This window comes from Lissotriton helveticus, chromosome 6, assembly GCF_964261635.1.
Source record: "Lissotriton helveticus chromosome 6, aLisHel1.1, whole genome shotgun sequence".
NCBI classification, from domain to species: domain Eukaryota; kingdom Metazoa; phylum Chordata; class Amphibia; order Caudata; family Salamandridae; genus Lissotriton; species Lissotriton helveticus.
In genome coordinates, this window is record NC_136067.1 from 717,615,350 (window position 1) to 717,631,903 (window position 16,554).

At 47.7% G+C, this 16,554-nt stretch overlaps 1 protein-coding gene across 4 annotated transcripts in view; it reads left to right on the top strand.

Annotated features, from left to right (window-relative positions):
- The window catches only part of USP45 (ubiquitin specific peptidase 45), a 1,947,146-nt gene that overhangs the window by 871,558 nt on the left and 1,059,034 nt on the right, over positions 1-16,554 (top strand). For all 4 annotated transcript variants that reach the window (XM_078648210.1, XM_078648209.1, XM_078648212.1 and 1 more), the window contains one exon: positions 5,322-5,452. In XM_078648210.1, coding sequence (XP_078504336.1) covers positions 5,322-5,452 — 131 coding nt within the window. The remainder of the gene's footprint in view (positions 1-5,321; positions 5,453-16,554) is intronic.

The following is a 16,554-nucleotide window of genomic DNA, read 5'->3' on the forward strand; positions in this document are numbered from 1 at the left end:
GCCAAATTTCCATCTTCCCACAGATCCCCTAAACACTGAATTCCTTTTAGGCACCGTCTATTAGAGATTTGATCACGGAAGGTCAATGGAAGTAACCCAGCAACTGAAAACGGGGTGAAAGCATTAACATTCAGAAGCCCCAGATAACGCTTAACTAGTCTCCAAACCAAATATGCAGCTTTAAGAATTTTTTATTTAGTTTTTTTTTAAATAACTAGGTCCTATTATTTTAACCAAGCACCCACTAGACACGTCACCCAGCCAAAATTCATAGATTGGAGGACTATGACAAGGCAAGATTCTGGCCCTATCCCCACTACCAAAGGACTAATAAATTGCAGCACCGCTGCCCAACAATGAAACATAAAGTAAGGTATACCCCAGCCACCCCGTTTTTTTGGCAATACCATCTTTTTATAGGCCCTTCTCTGCCGCCTATAGCCTCACAAGAATCTGGAGCTGATCCTCTCTAGTCTTTTAAAGCATGAGATTGGAAATTCAAGCGGGATCGTTCGGAACATATTTAAAAACTTAGGTAGTACCAACATTTTTAAAACGTTAGATCTTTCATATAAACATAAATGTAAATGGTCCAGTCTCTCCAGCATTGAGTTTACTTTAGTGAGCACAGGGTTTATATTTAACTGGGGATATTGCTAACTGGTAGAGAGATTTTGATTCCCAAATAGATAACTTCTGAGACAGTTGTTACATTGTCAGGAGGTTCCCCACCGATAAAAAGAATCTGAGTTTTAGAGATATTTAACTTATACCCCGAAAAGGATCCAAACTGAGATGCAATTCATCAATTGCCGGTAATGAGGTGACATTATCGCTAGTAACAACTACAATATCATCCGCATAGGCCAGAGCTCTATAATCTATATGCCGCAATTGAATAGGCTTAATGTTCTCGGCCTGTTTTAACTTGTTTAAAAAAAAATCTATGTACAAAGCAAATAATAAAGGTGAGCACAGGCATCCTTGCCGTGTGCCACGACCTATTGTAACCAAGCCCGACTCTTGGCCAGCAAATCGAATACAAGCGACTTGGGAAGAACACAATACCTTCAATGCCTGCCGAATCGTAGGGCCGAATCCCTTCAGTCTTAAAACCTCCCACATATACGGACAGGAAACCCTGTTGAATGCCTTCTCGGCATCCAACAGGGTTACCCCCATTGTGGAATTGGTTGCTTGTGCCTAATCCACTAGTGATATCAAACGCCGAAGGTGATCAGCAGTATCACGCCCGGGAATAAACCTGTGCTGAAATTGGGAAACCAGAGAAGAGATTATCTCGGATAAGCGTGTTGCTAGTGTTTTAGAATAGATTTTGCTATCTGAGTTGATGTGCGAAATAGGCCTATATGACGACGGCAGTAAGGCGGGTTTATCTTTTTTTTTTAAACGGTGATGATGGATTTCTGCCAGGACAAGGGCGCATTCCCCTTTTGTGCATCCGAAAAAACCACCATGAATTCCTCTTTCAACACATGCCGAAAGGTTCTATAAAACTCGAGCGGGATGCCGTCAGGGCTCACCGCCTTGCCAACCGCCAATGATGATAATGCTGCCTCCACTTCCTCCCAGGTGATATCAGCGTCTAATTCTTCCGATTGGTCAAGTGTCAGTTTGGAAGTTTCAATATCAGCACTAAATTCCTCTACTTTGCCTTCACCCCCATAGATGGCCTCATCCTTATACAACTGACAAAATGTACAAAAAACTTCTTGCACTTCTGCAGGCTTAACATGGATTTGCCCCAGCTCATCCTGAATACTATCAATCCTTTTGGCAAACTCTTTTTGATGTAGTCTTTTGGCCAATATTCGGCCCTAGTTTTCCCCCACCTCATACATTTCTGATCTATATACTGCAATTTGCGCTGCTAACTTTGTGGCAAAATTCTGATAAAGCATCCTCTTTTGAACGGCTAAATCACTTGAAATTTGATCAATATCCTGACCATTACTAACTGCCACTATGAGTTCATTTTCTATCACCCGAAGTTTATTCATCTCATCCGCTAGCTCTTCTCGTAGTTTCCGTTATTTATTAATGGAGTAGCTTAATGTTTATCCACGAACCCCTGACTTTAATGCGTCCCACACCGTATGGCCAGGGGCAGATCCGCGATTAATTAAAAAAAATTCTGCTATCCATTTTACCATTTGTTCACAATAGGCTGGATCAACCAATAGTTTGCGTTCAAAAGTCCAGGCCCTTAAAGGAGATATGTAACTAATATATAGTTCCAAAATAATAGGATTATGATCAGAAATTATTTAGGGCTGAATATCAAACCTAGGTTTATTAACATATTCTGCAGTAACAAAAAAAATGTTCTTGACACACATGCTTTTGATGGGGTGCGGAGTAGAAGGTACTCCCTGGTGCTCCCATTCCTTTTGCCCACCATACTTCTACCAGCCCAAATTCTTTGACAAGTCCTCTAGTGGCTTTAAAGACTTTATTTTTCTTCCTTTCATAGATATAGTCGCCAGTTATATCAACATTCCCTGCCAAATGTAGATTAAAATCCCCACATAGAATCAATGGTGATGGCCAAAGCGCAAGCTCAATGCTTAGATGATTCATCATATCTGGGTCATCTAGATTGGGACCATAGATTGAGCAAACGGTCAATAAAAGGCCTTCCAAAGACAACTCGATAATCACCCATCGACCATAAGGATCTTCTTTTACATGCTTACATACCCCCCAACCAAATCTTTTCAGAATTGCCACCCCTCTAGTTGTTGAACCTTGACGTGACACAAATATCATTACCAACGGTAAGTAACTTGTTTGTTTGTGGCATGTGTAGTTGTAGATGCACATGCCATGCATACTCCTGCCATCTGGTGTTGGGCTTAGAGGTGTGCAATTTGTTTTTCATTGAAGAAGTCTTTTGAGTTACGAGGTATAGCGACTCCTCTTATGACTGGGAATGCGCTGAGGCATTGGCATCATTGTTAGATGGTTTCTTTCTGCCATCTGGTTCGACCATATTACCAATCAGGCTCCGGGTTGATGCCTCATGTTGTTAATCGTCGGACTCCTGTGGTCTATCTTGTGCCCTTGGCGCAAACAATCTATGTATGCCTCGGTTATCTCTCATCAAGACCTCCAATGGGCTTGGCTATCAGTTTTCCGCTTGGGCCCCTGCCCCTCACAGACCCTTGTGCCTTCTCTTCTGTTTTTATCTCTCCAAGAATGAAGATTTAGTAATGGAAAGGACTTCTTTTCAATATTGCCCTCAGTGTCACTCCAGGTATCCTTTTACTCACAACCACCAGGTCTGCAACCTCTGCCTTTCACCAGGCCATGACAAGGATGCCCATTTGCCTGCTTCATATTTTGGTCAAAGAAGATCTTAAAGTATTGTCACCATTGGCTCCTCACTTGGCATAAAACCGAGCACCTACAGGACAAGTACACTCCGAACAATTTCAGGGAACGAGACACTGATGAGGAGCAGGAGGACGGCTTCTTGGGAGACCAGCTTCTCCACTTCAGCCTCGAACTGAGCTCACACTCTGAGGCAGAGGAGCAACAAGTCCTGGAAGCACATGAAGGTGGCAAGTCTTCCAGCAGGAGTACACTTTTCCTTCCATCGGTTGCACACCGTGAATGTGCTCAGGCCATGCACCGTCCCAGTGAGGGACAGGCATTGAGCCTCAAAGCCCAACTTGAGGCTTCCGGTCCACTGCCACCAGCGGGAAATGGTTGGCGCCGATAGGCTTTGGAGCCAATACCAAGTGTAGGAAGGTGGAGTTATATGGTGATGCCGGTTAGGCTTCACCATATAATACTCTCACAATACCCCAAAGATGGTTCTTGGATTCACAATAATAAATCAATGTAAGCAGAGTTATGAATTTTAGAACTAATATTAAATCAGTGCAAAACAGTACTGCTATGACAGTCAGTTCGATTTTACTTCGCTCAAGAAGCCCGGTTCTCCTGGATGTTCTTTGTGCTGAAGCGCGAGCCGCAGGAATGCTGGTTTTACCGCTTACACGCCGCTGGTGGGGAACAAGGTGCAACAATTCGATAACAAAGCACTGCTGACATCGAGTGAAGGATAGTCACACACCAATAAATTCCATTCTTGTATATATTTGAACTACACTTGTTTACACAATTTGTCCATTTTAGTTCCCTAGTCAGATTAGCCATCTTTTTGTGTTGTAGGAAGAGATGGGGTAAATGGGCCTGATATTAATAGTCACTGTCTTCTACTGGTTATATTTCTGCATACTTAGTTAAGGATTATGTAAAAGTGCAATTGAAGTTCTGTGTTTAGTCTTTATGTCCAATACCTTGCTGTGCACGTTCCCACGTTTTTAAAAGGATCATTCAGTATTGCAGTTGTAATCCACCTAAAGTCCTTCCGCTGAGTTGTAGTGTAAAGTTTGTGTGTGTTCGTGTTGGCTCTACTAGAATGAATATGGATTGTCAAGAACTCAGTTGGTGGCCTGTAGGAGTTTTGCCCTTTGTTGTCTAGAGCTGTCAGCAGTGTTGTGTCTGATTTGCATAAGGCTTTCTATTTGGCAGATGTGTCGGTCAATGCCTCGTGCAGTTTTGGTGTTTTAGCCACAAATGGCGTGAGCAGGTCTTTTGCAATTTTCTTTAGATGTTTTTGTCTTATTAATACAAATTTTAATAACAATACTTATAAGTTGGTTTATTTACAGCGCTTCATCCCACGATCCCACCTTTTCTAATCGATGTATATTACAGGTTTTACTATTGCCCAGTTCAGTGGTGCTCCAGTTAAAGGCCTCAGAATGCTGAAATACTTAATTGTCATTAGTATGATTCATACTCATGAGAATTCAATATTGAGCATTTAACTTGCCAGCTTTGTATACATGTATCATTGAAACAAGTTAATGCTGTGTTTTATGTTATTTTCCTGTCTTTGATTGCCTTTCATTTTTGCTTTCATGAAGCAAAAATATTATACTCTCATTTAACTGTCCTTCATTCATGGTTTCCACCTGCACACGTATATTATCTTGTTTTGCTTGTGCTACCACTTGGGCCACATAGTCTGCCTTTCAGAGCACTTATAGCTAGAACCCTTAAAATAGTCCATAGAAATTGTGCTATGTTGAATTCGCTTTTCTTGGGGCTCACTGGTTTTGAATTGCCCATGAATTATTTATTCTCTCGTCTGCTCACTTCACTCTTCTCAGTAGTGAGATTTGTTCAAATAAAATCATGCACCCAGGGAACACAGTGTATGTATATGAATTGCTATTGAGTTTGTGTATTTTTTTCTGTTACATGCATTTTAATTTCCGTTGTAGGATCCCCTGGTGGTGAACCTTTCTAATCCTGGACCTCTTACATCGGCCATGGTTTCATTTCTGCATAGCATGAAGGATTCCGGGAAAGGACCTCTGTCTCCAAAAGTGCTATTCAGTCAGCTTTGCCAGAAGTAAGGTTTGCTTGTTTAACACATTATACATTTTTTTAATCAAGAACCAATCTCATAAGATCAGTTCTTGTCATGATTTGCATCTATCTTCGAACATGCTTTGCTATACCTGTAATAATAACCGTAATAACTTATGTTCATTCAATAAAATGAATAAACGAGTTTGGAGGGAGAAGGTGGCGGTCTTATGCGGGTCTAAGGAATATGTTTTTAGAGACTAATAATTACATTTTTATTTTGGCCAGCTGTGTTCAGTTTAGTTGCACAGAACAACATCTACAGGTCCCCGACAGACTGAGCATTGGGGCGTGATCTGAAATGCCCCTTAGTAAATATTGAGTAGCCCCCCACCAGCTGATCTGATGGTGTGGAGCCCTGAGATAATCCAGGTGGGACAATGATTTCATGGCATTGGCTACATAGGAGAACTGATTTTGCTCTGGATATTGCACCCTCCAGAGGTCAGCCAGTCCAAGGGAGCCCATGAATGTCACCAAACATGTATCTGATCTCGGTGGGTGCCATGTCTAAATAATCCTATCTCAATCGCATACTAAGTGAGAAACCCCCAGAACAGTGAGAGCATCTCGTACTGCCACCAACCAGTCCCCCATTCTCGCTAGGCCATAGGTCTGCAACCACGGGGGAAAATACCATAACACAACAATTAGGAGCAGCCCATTCCAAGTACCAGATGCGGCTGCCCGACAACTATCCGGGTCACCCAGGTCTGGGTGATGTAGAACGGGACAGTTTAACGCACCTAGATCCCAACCCCCCTGGAACCTGGAGAGACCACCACATGCGCCACCATCTGGTACCTCCCCCTATTGAAAACTTCCACATTTGTTGCCCACCAGGTGGGTCTCCTGCAGCAACACAATATCTGGGTCATACCTGGCTAAGAACTCCTTAACAATCTCCCTCTTCAGACTGCTACCTAACCCATTCACATTTAAAGGGAGGACACAGAGGCCACTTCCACCAGAACACCAAGGTGCGGACGAACTGTGTAGTGCCCTTTTAGTTTCCATACATTCCGGAATTCTCCTCATGCACCACTGCTTCGTCCGTCCAACATCCCCCAAACAAGAAGCACTCTCCTTCTCACACCCCTGTGCGATGAGCCTAAAACTTCCCACACCCACAATGCCAGAGGCATCTCTTGCCCCCCAACACATGCATGTTCTCATGCTGCCTGTGGAAAACAGAACCAGAGTCAGTGAGGTGGCAGGCTATCAGCCCACCGAGTCTCAGGAGTAATTCAGCCCACCAACTCCGCTGTCATGGGAGTCAACACCGGCATTCTTTCTTGCTCTCTCCCCTAACCCAGGGAGGAGGTCTCATTGTCCTAAGACCCCTTATCCGAGCTCCTGGCCACCCATTTGGTGCCAGCTGACCATGACTGGTTAAGTTGAATTTCACTCCCACCACCCCGGCCCTCGCGGATGCTGCCTGAGACCTAGTGGGGATTGAACCATAGCCCCATCTCTGCCCGCTATGCTGCTGCTGGGATCCCAATGGCTCAGCCCGGGGGGCCTCAGGGTGGCCTGGGAAGGGGTGCCCTTTAAACTCCAACCAGTCCTATACCGTCGGTACTGACCCAAAGAAATACAAACACTGCCCCTTCGTGATGTGCAACTTTGCAGGAAACATTAGCCTGTACTTGATGTTGAGCTGCCACAACTGCCACTTCACCTCCAAAAATGATTCCCGCTATTACTGTACCCTAGCAGTGTAGTCCAAGTAAATGTTTACTATCCCCCGTCCAACTGCCAAGGGTCATGGGTCCGAGCCATATTCAGAATGTGGCCCCTGAAACTGAGGAACTGCACCACCCTTGCTCACGGATATGCCATGGTTGGCGGAGGCCCCCCTGGCATCATGTGTGCCTCTCCACCATAAACAGTGGAGAAGTGTGGCTCAATGGTTAGAGCGGTACAAAAGGGGATGGTGATGGACGGAGCATCTGAACCAATCAAACACTCACACCCAGTCAAAAGATCTGGGTTTTATCCATCACCGTTCTTTAGCCCACTCTGCCACCCCAGTTCAGACATGGCTATATGCAAATCAGTCTGACCCTGTGCCTCATAGGAACAGTCCAGCCCGAACTGCCAAGCCATGTCTTCCCTGGACCGGAAACAAGCATCCTGGGACCGGTTTCTGGGTAACACCTGTCATCAGCCAGGCTAGATTGAATCCAGTGGCAAAGTGAGCAAGGGACCCACGTCTGGGCATATCCTGCCAACTTAGGGCAAACAAAGCAAACACAAGGAAATGATGAACGGAGTACTGAACATTGCAAATACTCACCCCCATTCACAGATCTGGGAATCAAGCTATCCTGGCTGAAGAGGGGTGAAACCCCGAAACCGGTCCTAGGATGCTTGTTTCCAGTCCAGGGAGGACCTGGCCTGGCAGTTCGGGCTGGACTTTACCCATTGGGTGCAGGGTCAAGACTGATTTGCATATGGCTGGGTCCAAACTGGAATGGCATGGTGAGCAAAGAAACAATGGATTTAGGCCCAGATCTCTGTACTGAGGTGAAGGTATGACATTGTTCTGCATTCTGTCCATCAGTAGTTTTTTTTGCATTTGTCATCCCGAGTGGGACGGGTATGCTCAGACGTGAGTCCCGTGCTCTCCATGCCACTGGAATCAAGCTATCCTGGCTGAAGAGGGGTGAAACCCCAAAACCGGTCCTAGGATGATTGTTTCCAGTCCAGGGAGGACCTGGCCTGGCAGTTCGGGCTGGACTGATCCCATTGGGTGCAGGGTCAAGACTGATTTGCATATATGGGCAAGAGGGAGACAATACCGAAAGGGCCCAAGCAAGGCCCGATGGATAACTTCGCTGCACCGCGCCAGGTGGTGAATGGACTCCCGGCGACCCCTGGCCCGCGCTCAGATACCGACCTACTCATGGAGGCCATACAGGAGTCGAGGGCGGCATTGGAGACCAAGATTGGCGAGGTGGGCTCGGAAGTGACACTCCTGCGACAGGATTTTCGGAATCTATCAGAAAGGGTGACCAACGCGGAGACACGGATGGGTGAGGCGGAGGACTCTATCACGGCCTTGCAAAGAGACATGACGGAACTACAGGCCTCGCATCGCCAACTCCTCTGGAAAGTGGATGACGCCGAAAACAGGGCACGTCGCAACAACCTGCGCTTCGTAGGATTTAGAGAAGGCTGCGAGAAGTCCGACATGGTGGCCTTTTTGAAATCATGGCTGATGGACACATTCCCGGAGGCGCAATTCTCAAACTGTTTCATAATAGAGAGGGCGCACAGGGCCCTCCTTGCCAAACCGCCAACAGGAGCACGACCGCGTCCGATCATTGCACGCTTCTTGAACTTTGCCGATAGGGACTTGATTTTGAGAGAGGCAAGGAAGCTGGGTGAGATCCGATTTGAAAATACACACATCATGATTTTCCCAGACTATAGCCAGGAGGTACAGAAGCAGAGGCGATCCTTCGATGCGGTGAAGGCGAAACTAAGAGACCAGAAAATCGCCTACATGCTACTGTTTCCGGCGAAACTTAAGGTGCTCTTTAATGGACAGACCCTCTTCTTCGCACACCCAGAGGACGCCTGGCAGTGGCTGGAGGAGCGACCGATCCTTAACAGCAGAGAGATTGCCAAACGGGATCTGCTGGACAGGTCCGCGAGAAATGCCACACACTGGGAAATTCCTAAGGCACAGAGACTGAAAGCTAGGAGATCCGCGAGGCGGACCCCAGCGACACCGTATAGAGGCCAGGTCGCAGGAATGGCGCGAAGGGGACGCTCGGCCTCACCAAACGGGGCGAAGGGCTCAGGATCGAGATTTGCAGCACTGCACATCACGGCCCGCTCGGAGGGCGAGGATGACGAGGCTCTAGACAGTCGCACATCGGGCGGAGAAGAGGAAGAGGAAGAGAGACAATCTGATCACCCACTGGTACAAGAGATCCATGTGCTGGAACAGGACCTGTCAGGACAACACAGCGCACCAGAATCTGAGATTCCGGACTCTAAATCATAAGCGAAGGTGGTCCCGGAAATGGGGCGAACCAGGCATCCAATTGCATAGAGGTGCGGACAGATTCTCTGATACCTAACGGTTCCACGGGACTGGAGTGGCAGCCGGTCACAGGGCAGCACGCAAGTTGGCACCCCCTTATGTTTGTTTTGCACTTTTGTGGTGTTTCTAAGTGTTTGTAAGGGAGGGTTTAGTGGGTGGGCGACAGGCCTACTCCTACTGAAAGTCATGTCCGCTTTGGGGCACATCTGGAAGGGGAGGGAGGTGGGGAGGGGGAGGGGGGAAGGGGTTTTCTAGTTTGTTGGGGCGGGGGAGTGGGTGGGAACACAAGTTGGGGTAATTGGGGGGGGTGTTGGATATGGGACCACTTACTGGGACACAGTCAGATGCACGAGAATCAACGTTGTCACACACAGCTGCTATGGTCGTCTACTGACCTTCAGATGAGCAACACAGTATGGCAGGTACACTAACGACCACAGAAAGAACACATAGGGGGATCTCCATTTTGACATGGAATGTTAATGGACTGGGGTCCAAAATAAAGAGAGGATTGGTAACCTCATACATCAAAAGGGTTGCCCCAGACCTTATCCTCCTACAGGAAACGCACCTTAGGGCGGGAAACTGTACATTCATAGCGAGGGGGAGATATAAAGTCTTGACCCACGCGGGCTACACGTCGGGCGCCAGGGGAGTCGCAATCCTAATTAAAAAAACACATCCCTTTACCGTAACACGCACATGGAGTGATCCACAAGGTACATACGTGGGAATACAGGGGACATGGAATAGACTGAACATGACAGTTATCTCAGTATATGCCCCGCCAAAACTCCAATCACGCACACTCAGAGAGGTGGCATCCATCCTATTGGAAACGGCGGACACGATGCAAATAGTGGGGGGGGACTTCAATGACGTCATGTCGGAGGAATTAGACCGTTCAGGTGCAACACGCAGAAGGGGGACGCAAACAGCACTGGCAAAATACATGGCAGAGATGGGACTCACAGACACATGGCGATGGCGACACCCGACACAGGAGACGTTCTCCTTTTATTCAGGGGCCCATAGAGCCTTTTCCAGGCTAGACTACATTTTTATTGCAAGGCAATACCTGTCGGAGGGAGATGAGTTCACCTACAAAGCAAGGGGGATATCGGACCATTCACCCCTATATGCCAAATTAGGGAAAAGCACCGAACGGCGAGAGACGGAGTGGCGCTTGGCAGCATGGGACATTCAAACCCCTGAGATAACACGGGGACTGAGGGCAGACATTAAGGTGTACGTAGCGGAGAACAAGGGTTCAGTGGACTCCAGCATTACCTTCTGGGAGGCCATGAAACCGGTGTTGAGGGACAGAATTAGAGGGAGACTGAGAGACGAGCGAAACAAACAGCACAGGGAGGCAACAGGGCTGGAAATTGAAATCCTGGCACTAGAAAGGGAATACCATGTGAACAAAGGGGAGGGTATACTGAGGCAGTTGCAAGACAAACAAAGGGAGTATAGAGAACTGGTCTCTAATGAGGCAAAGACACAATCGCTAGCAACGTTGCACCGCCTCTATGATGTAGGTGACAAGTCAGGCAAGCTTCTGGCATGGCTTGGCAGGAAAGAACGAGCAGCACGATAAGTGGAAAAAATTAGGAGAGATGAGGGAGACATGGAAACTACCGACAAGGGCATAGCAGAAGCTTTCGCAGTGCATTATGAGAATTTCTATAGAGGCAGAGACCTCGGGACAGTGGACGAGGCTATACAATATATGGGAAAGGTGGACATCCCATTATTAGATGCAGAACTCAGCGCCCCACTAGAGGCGGGAATCACACTGGAGGAGGTAACTATAGCCATCAATAGTTTAAAAACGGGGAAAACGCCAGGACCCAACGGGTTCCCAGCAGAATTCTTTAAAAAAACGGCCGACTTGCTGACACGTCACCTATTGGCCCTATATGTTGAAGCCTACGAGATAGGGAAACTCCCACGAGATCTAGCATTGGCAACCATAGTGCCGATACACAAACAGGGCAAGCCGGAGGAGGATTGCGCCTCGTACCGCCCCATCTCGCTGCTGAATATGGAGGTGAAAGTACTGGCTACGATTCTAGCGGCACGCCTCCGGACTGTTGTTCCAGATCTTATACACACAGACCAATCCGGGTTTCTGCGGATAGAGCGACAAAGCTCAACCTCCGACGGACACACAACTGGCTTCAAGAAGTGAAAGATAGGACGGAACCGCACTGGTTCCTGTCCTTGGACGCTGAAAAAGCGTTCGACGCAGTACACTGGCCCTTTCTCATGGCAGTATTACGGCCGTTTGGTTTTGGCCCACACTTCCAGAAATGGATAGGGCTGCTGTACACCACACCGAAGGCGCGGGTACGAGTGAATGGCTGCTTATCACGCGAATTCCGTGTAGAGAGGGGCACCAGACAAGGATGCCCGCTGTCCCCGCTACTCTTCACACTCACAATAGAAATATTGGCAGCCAAAATTCGACAAAACCCGGGGATACATGGTTTCACGTGGAGTGAGTTAGGGGAGGCACAGGAAAAAGTTTCCTTATACGCCGATGATGTATTGCTATACATTACGAAACCCGAGGTCTCAGTGGGGACATTGTTCAGAGAGTTAGAGGGCTTTGGGGCGATGGCAGGCCATACCATCAACTGGCACAAATCAGTCCTGTATACGCCGCGGGGAGCAGTGCAGGGAGTAACGCTACCGGACCGTCTACTCACTACCTAAGAGGGGTTCCGGGTACCTTGGGATCTATATCACTCTGGACAAGGAGCTATCGTTCCAGAAGAATGTGGAACGAATAATGAAAGAGGCAGTAGAAGGCATGACGAGATGGAGACTGTTACCGCTCACCCTATTGGGAAGGGCGGCAATGTACAAGATGATTACCTTACCCAAATTCCTTAAGCACTTCAGAATGAATACTATCCGCTCCCGGCTAACACTATCACCAAAATCCATGCAGACCTGCGATCATTCCTATGGCTAGGCAAACAACCACGCATCGCACTCCAAACACTCCAACGACACCAGTATAGTGGAGGGGTTTCACTGCCGAACCTAGAGGCATACTACTGGGCGGAACACCTGACCCCCATAAACGACTGGTTACATACACCAGCGGACCACCCGACGTATGCACTGGAGAGACATAAATTGTCCACACACAATGTACTTCACTACTTGTACGGGGGGAGGACAGGGAGAAAGCTCTTGCCCGCTACTATGATTACGATTCGAGCATGGACACGGGCCACGAGATCCACGGGGTGGGAGGGAAAACCAACACGCCAGACACCACTATGGCACTGCACATGGTTCACAGAACTTCAAAAATTGAAAGGCTTTCAAAGGTGGGATGACATAGGGATATCTACTATTGGGGATGTGATTAAAGGTGAGCTGAAGACATTCGCGATGTTACAGTCAGAGTTTGGATTACACCACACACAACAATACAAACACTTGCAGCTGGTACATGCCTGGAAAGCGCAGAAGATATCACTACAGGATATACCGGAATATTCACCCCTAGAAGGGAGACTCTTGCAGGAACAAATAGTACACCAGGCAGTGTCTCTCACATACAAAACACTCACAAATAATATGTTTGGGAACCTGGCGAAACTCAGAGGTGTGTGGGAGGCGGACGTGGGGCAATTAGAGGACTTAGACTGGGAACTGATCCTGATGCACCCCCGAGAAGTGGCCATTAAGTCACGGCTGAGGCTGATTCAATTGAATGTGCTGCACAGGACGTACTTTGATAGGAGGCGTCTCCTCAAGATGGGACGGATAACAGACGCCGCATGTCTTCGATGTAGGTCCAACCAAGGGGATTTCTATCACACTATCTGGTCCTGTGCGGCGATTCAGACGTATTGGTCTCACATCTTCACGGAACTGGGGGAGGTACTGGGAGTTGAGCTAACACTGGACCCGAAACTGGCACTGCTGGGAATGGTGACCGAAGTAGACCTGCCGCGCTCACATGTTATTTTCCTGGTGCTGGCACTAGTAGTGGCGAAAAGGGACATTGCAAAATACTGGGGGGTGGCGGAGAGGCCTGAAATAGAGGAGTGGAGGAGAGGGCTAGATCTCTATATGGCTGCAGAACGAGTGACATACAAAGCTAGAGGCTGTCCCAAAAAATTTCGAAAGGTATGGGGTAAATGGAGACAATACCATGGCCTAGACGCCGAGCAAATAGGAGGTGACCCATAGACGAACGGACGGCGGAGGCGGGAGTGGGAGACCACCCGATAATGATAATTGTGCGGGGGCAGATTGATATACTGATAATTTAGGGTCACCAACTGTATGAGGTGCGATCCAGTAACATGGGGGGGAGACAAGCATCAGTATAGTATTCACAATTGGGACTGATGGATTAGTGGCACGTAGATTGATGGACATGTGATCGGACTGTTACCCCTTTGAGGGGGAAAACCAACCAGTTTTGTGGATAGGGGTGGGTGGGCGGGGGGGGGGAGTTGGGGGAGAAAAACCAAAACAAAGCAGGATTGGGGGGTTACATGAAGAGCTCGTAAGCCTTAGAATAATTGAACACTACTTGATGAGAAAGGTGTCGCCGCCCGGCCCCAGGGTTGTGGGCATGAAGGCTGTGGAATATGAGACATGATGTAAGTTTGACATGCTGACTATGAGCTTGGTACAACTGTATTCTTTTCTACCTGCAAATAAAAAAAAATTCAAAAAAAAAAAAAAGACTGATTTGCATATGGCTGGGTCCAAACTGCAATGGCATGGTGGGCAAAACAACGATGGATTTAGGCCCAGATCTCTGTACTGGGGTGAATGTATGACATTGTTCTGCATTCTGTCCATCAATAGTTCTTTTTGCATTTGTCACCCCGAGTGGGACGGGTATGCTCAGATGTGAGTCCCGTGCTCTCCATGCCACTGGAATAAAGCTATCCTGGCTGAAGAGGGGTGAAACCCCGAAACCGGTCCTAAGATGCTTGTTTCCAGTCCAGGGAGGACCTGGCCTGGCAGTTCGGGCTGGACTGTTCCCATTGGGCGCAGGGTGAAGACTGATTTGCACAAGGCTGGGTCCAAACTGGAATGGCATGGTGAGCAAAGAAACAATGGATTTAGGCCCAGATCTCTGTACTGAGGTGAAGGTATGACATTATCTGCACTCTGTTCATCAATAGTTCTTTTTGCAGCTCTCTCAGGAGCATGCGCAGCACACCTATTCCCCCCCCCCCCCCATTAGCAGCCAACTCCCTGGCTCCGCACCAGGGGAAATGCGCCGAAGGGCGCACACCAGCTCCCAGCATGGCACCCCAGCCACCACTGCAGGGCACAAGCACCCCTCCATACTCACCAAGGGGTCCCCAACCGAGGGTCCCGTGCCTCCACGCCCCTTGCTCATCAAGAGCCTCCATCACCACCACTGGCTGTTGGACACAGCTGTCACCTCCTGCCACAGGAAAGGCCTGATAACAGGTCTAAAGCCCCCCTGGACCTCCAGGTGGTTCCACTGAAGGGGTCCCCCTCCCACTACTGCCACTTGTTCCTAGGGGCACCCACCGACTCAAATTCGGCTCCAAAACTCACAGCCTCCAGGTCTCCCAGGCTAATGCGAGGCTGCTCCTCCTTCACTGCTGCTGGCCAGCACCCGAGCTAATGTGAGGCCGCCCCGCCAGCCGCCATGTTGACCTCGCTGCTCATTTATCGGCAAGTGAGCTATCCCTGGGGCCGTCCGAGTGCCGGAACCAGTCTCCCGTCATCCCGGGTTCCACCGCCAGCTCCCAGGCCCCTCTGGCCACAAATTCCTGCAAGGAAAGTGTCTCCACAGGGCAGCCATGCCAGAGCTCTGATTTATTTAACCAGCTCCATGAACTTTTCACCCATGCCCACCGACTATGAGGAATCCTTAAATAGGCATTGCAGTTGCTATCATTGGGGGATTTTGTAAGGACTGTAGCAGTAAACCAGAGGGCCAAAACCAATACATAAAACCACAGAACAGTCATTATGTATGGCATACCAAAAGCACAGCAGAAGAAATTGTTCATCGTTGTGAGGCTGTCCTGGAGGCTAAGTGAGTGTACCAGTGGAAAATCCATAATGGAGGATCCATCTAAATGTAACAATAGCATAGCATTTGGATTAATTCCAAAAGTAAGGCCAACCCTTATGGGAATTAGAACCCATTTCTGATAACTAGAAAGTGTGACACATTTGGGTGTAGAATCAGTGCAGCAGACATATTTAGTCCTCCAAGCAACAACAAGAGCTCAACCAGGCATGAAAGTGCAATAGTGTGACACAAATACTATTTGGTTTCTATAAACATGACATGAGCACAGCCAAATAGCAATCACAGTGTCAAATCCAGACAGATGCAACATAAGCACAACAGAAGAAAAACAACCATTTGAAAAGCTAATAGATCTTGCCTTTTGGACCTATTGGCTTTGCCGGTGGTTTTATCCATGCTGCACCGCATCCTTGTTCCTATGCAGCATGGCTAATAAACAGTGAAAAAGCCCTATATGGTTGCATGCATCGTTTTACAATTTGTAGGTGTATGAACCTGGTATGCATACTTAGTTTTTTTTAATATCTTTAGTTGCATTTTAATCATACATGGCATTGTACAGTAGGCATTAAGTGACAGATAGTACAGATTGATCTTCGCTTTTCCAGTTTCTTCCCGTTTGGGCACTTAATGTGTAATACATATTATTATTGCATCACATTTGTATTTTGTAGGCACCAAGTAATGTGGGAGGTGAAAAGACCTCTTGTTAATCAGCTGCCATCTCTCTCAAGGGGGCTCTAGTCTATTATATTCCACCTGTTTCTCGTGTCGTGGATGCGCCTTGTACACCATGATTCTTCCTCTGGGGACTACTGACTGATAGGGAGTGTTGTGGTAATTACCGGCGAGACAATGCAACAGACATGCCGTAAATATCACTAATTAACGAGTTAATAAAAAAAGAATAAACGCCTCAAAGAGTGCATGCGGATGCCCATATTTCTGGCAGGTTCATATTATG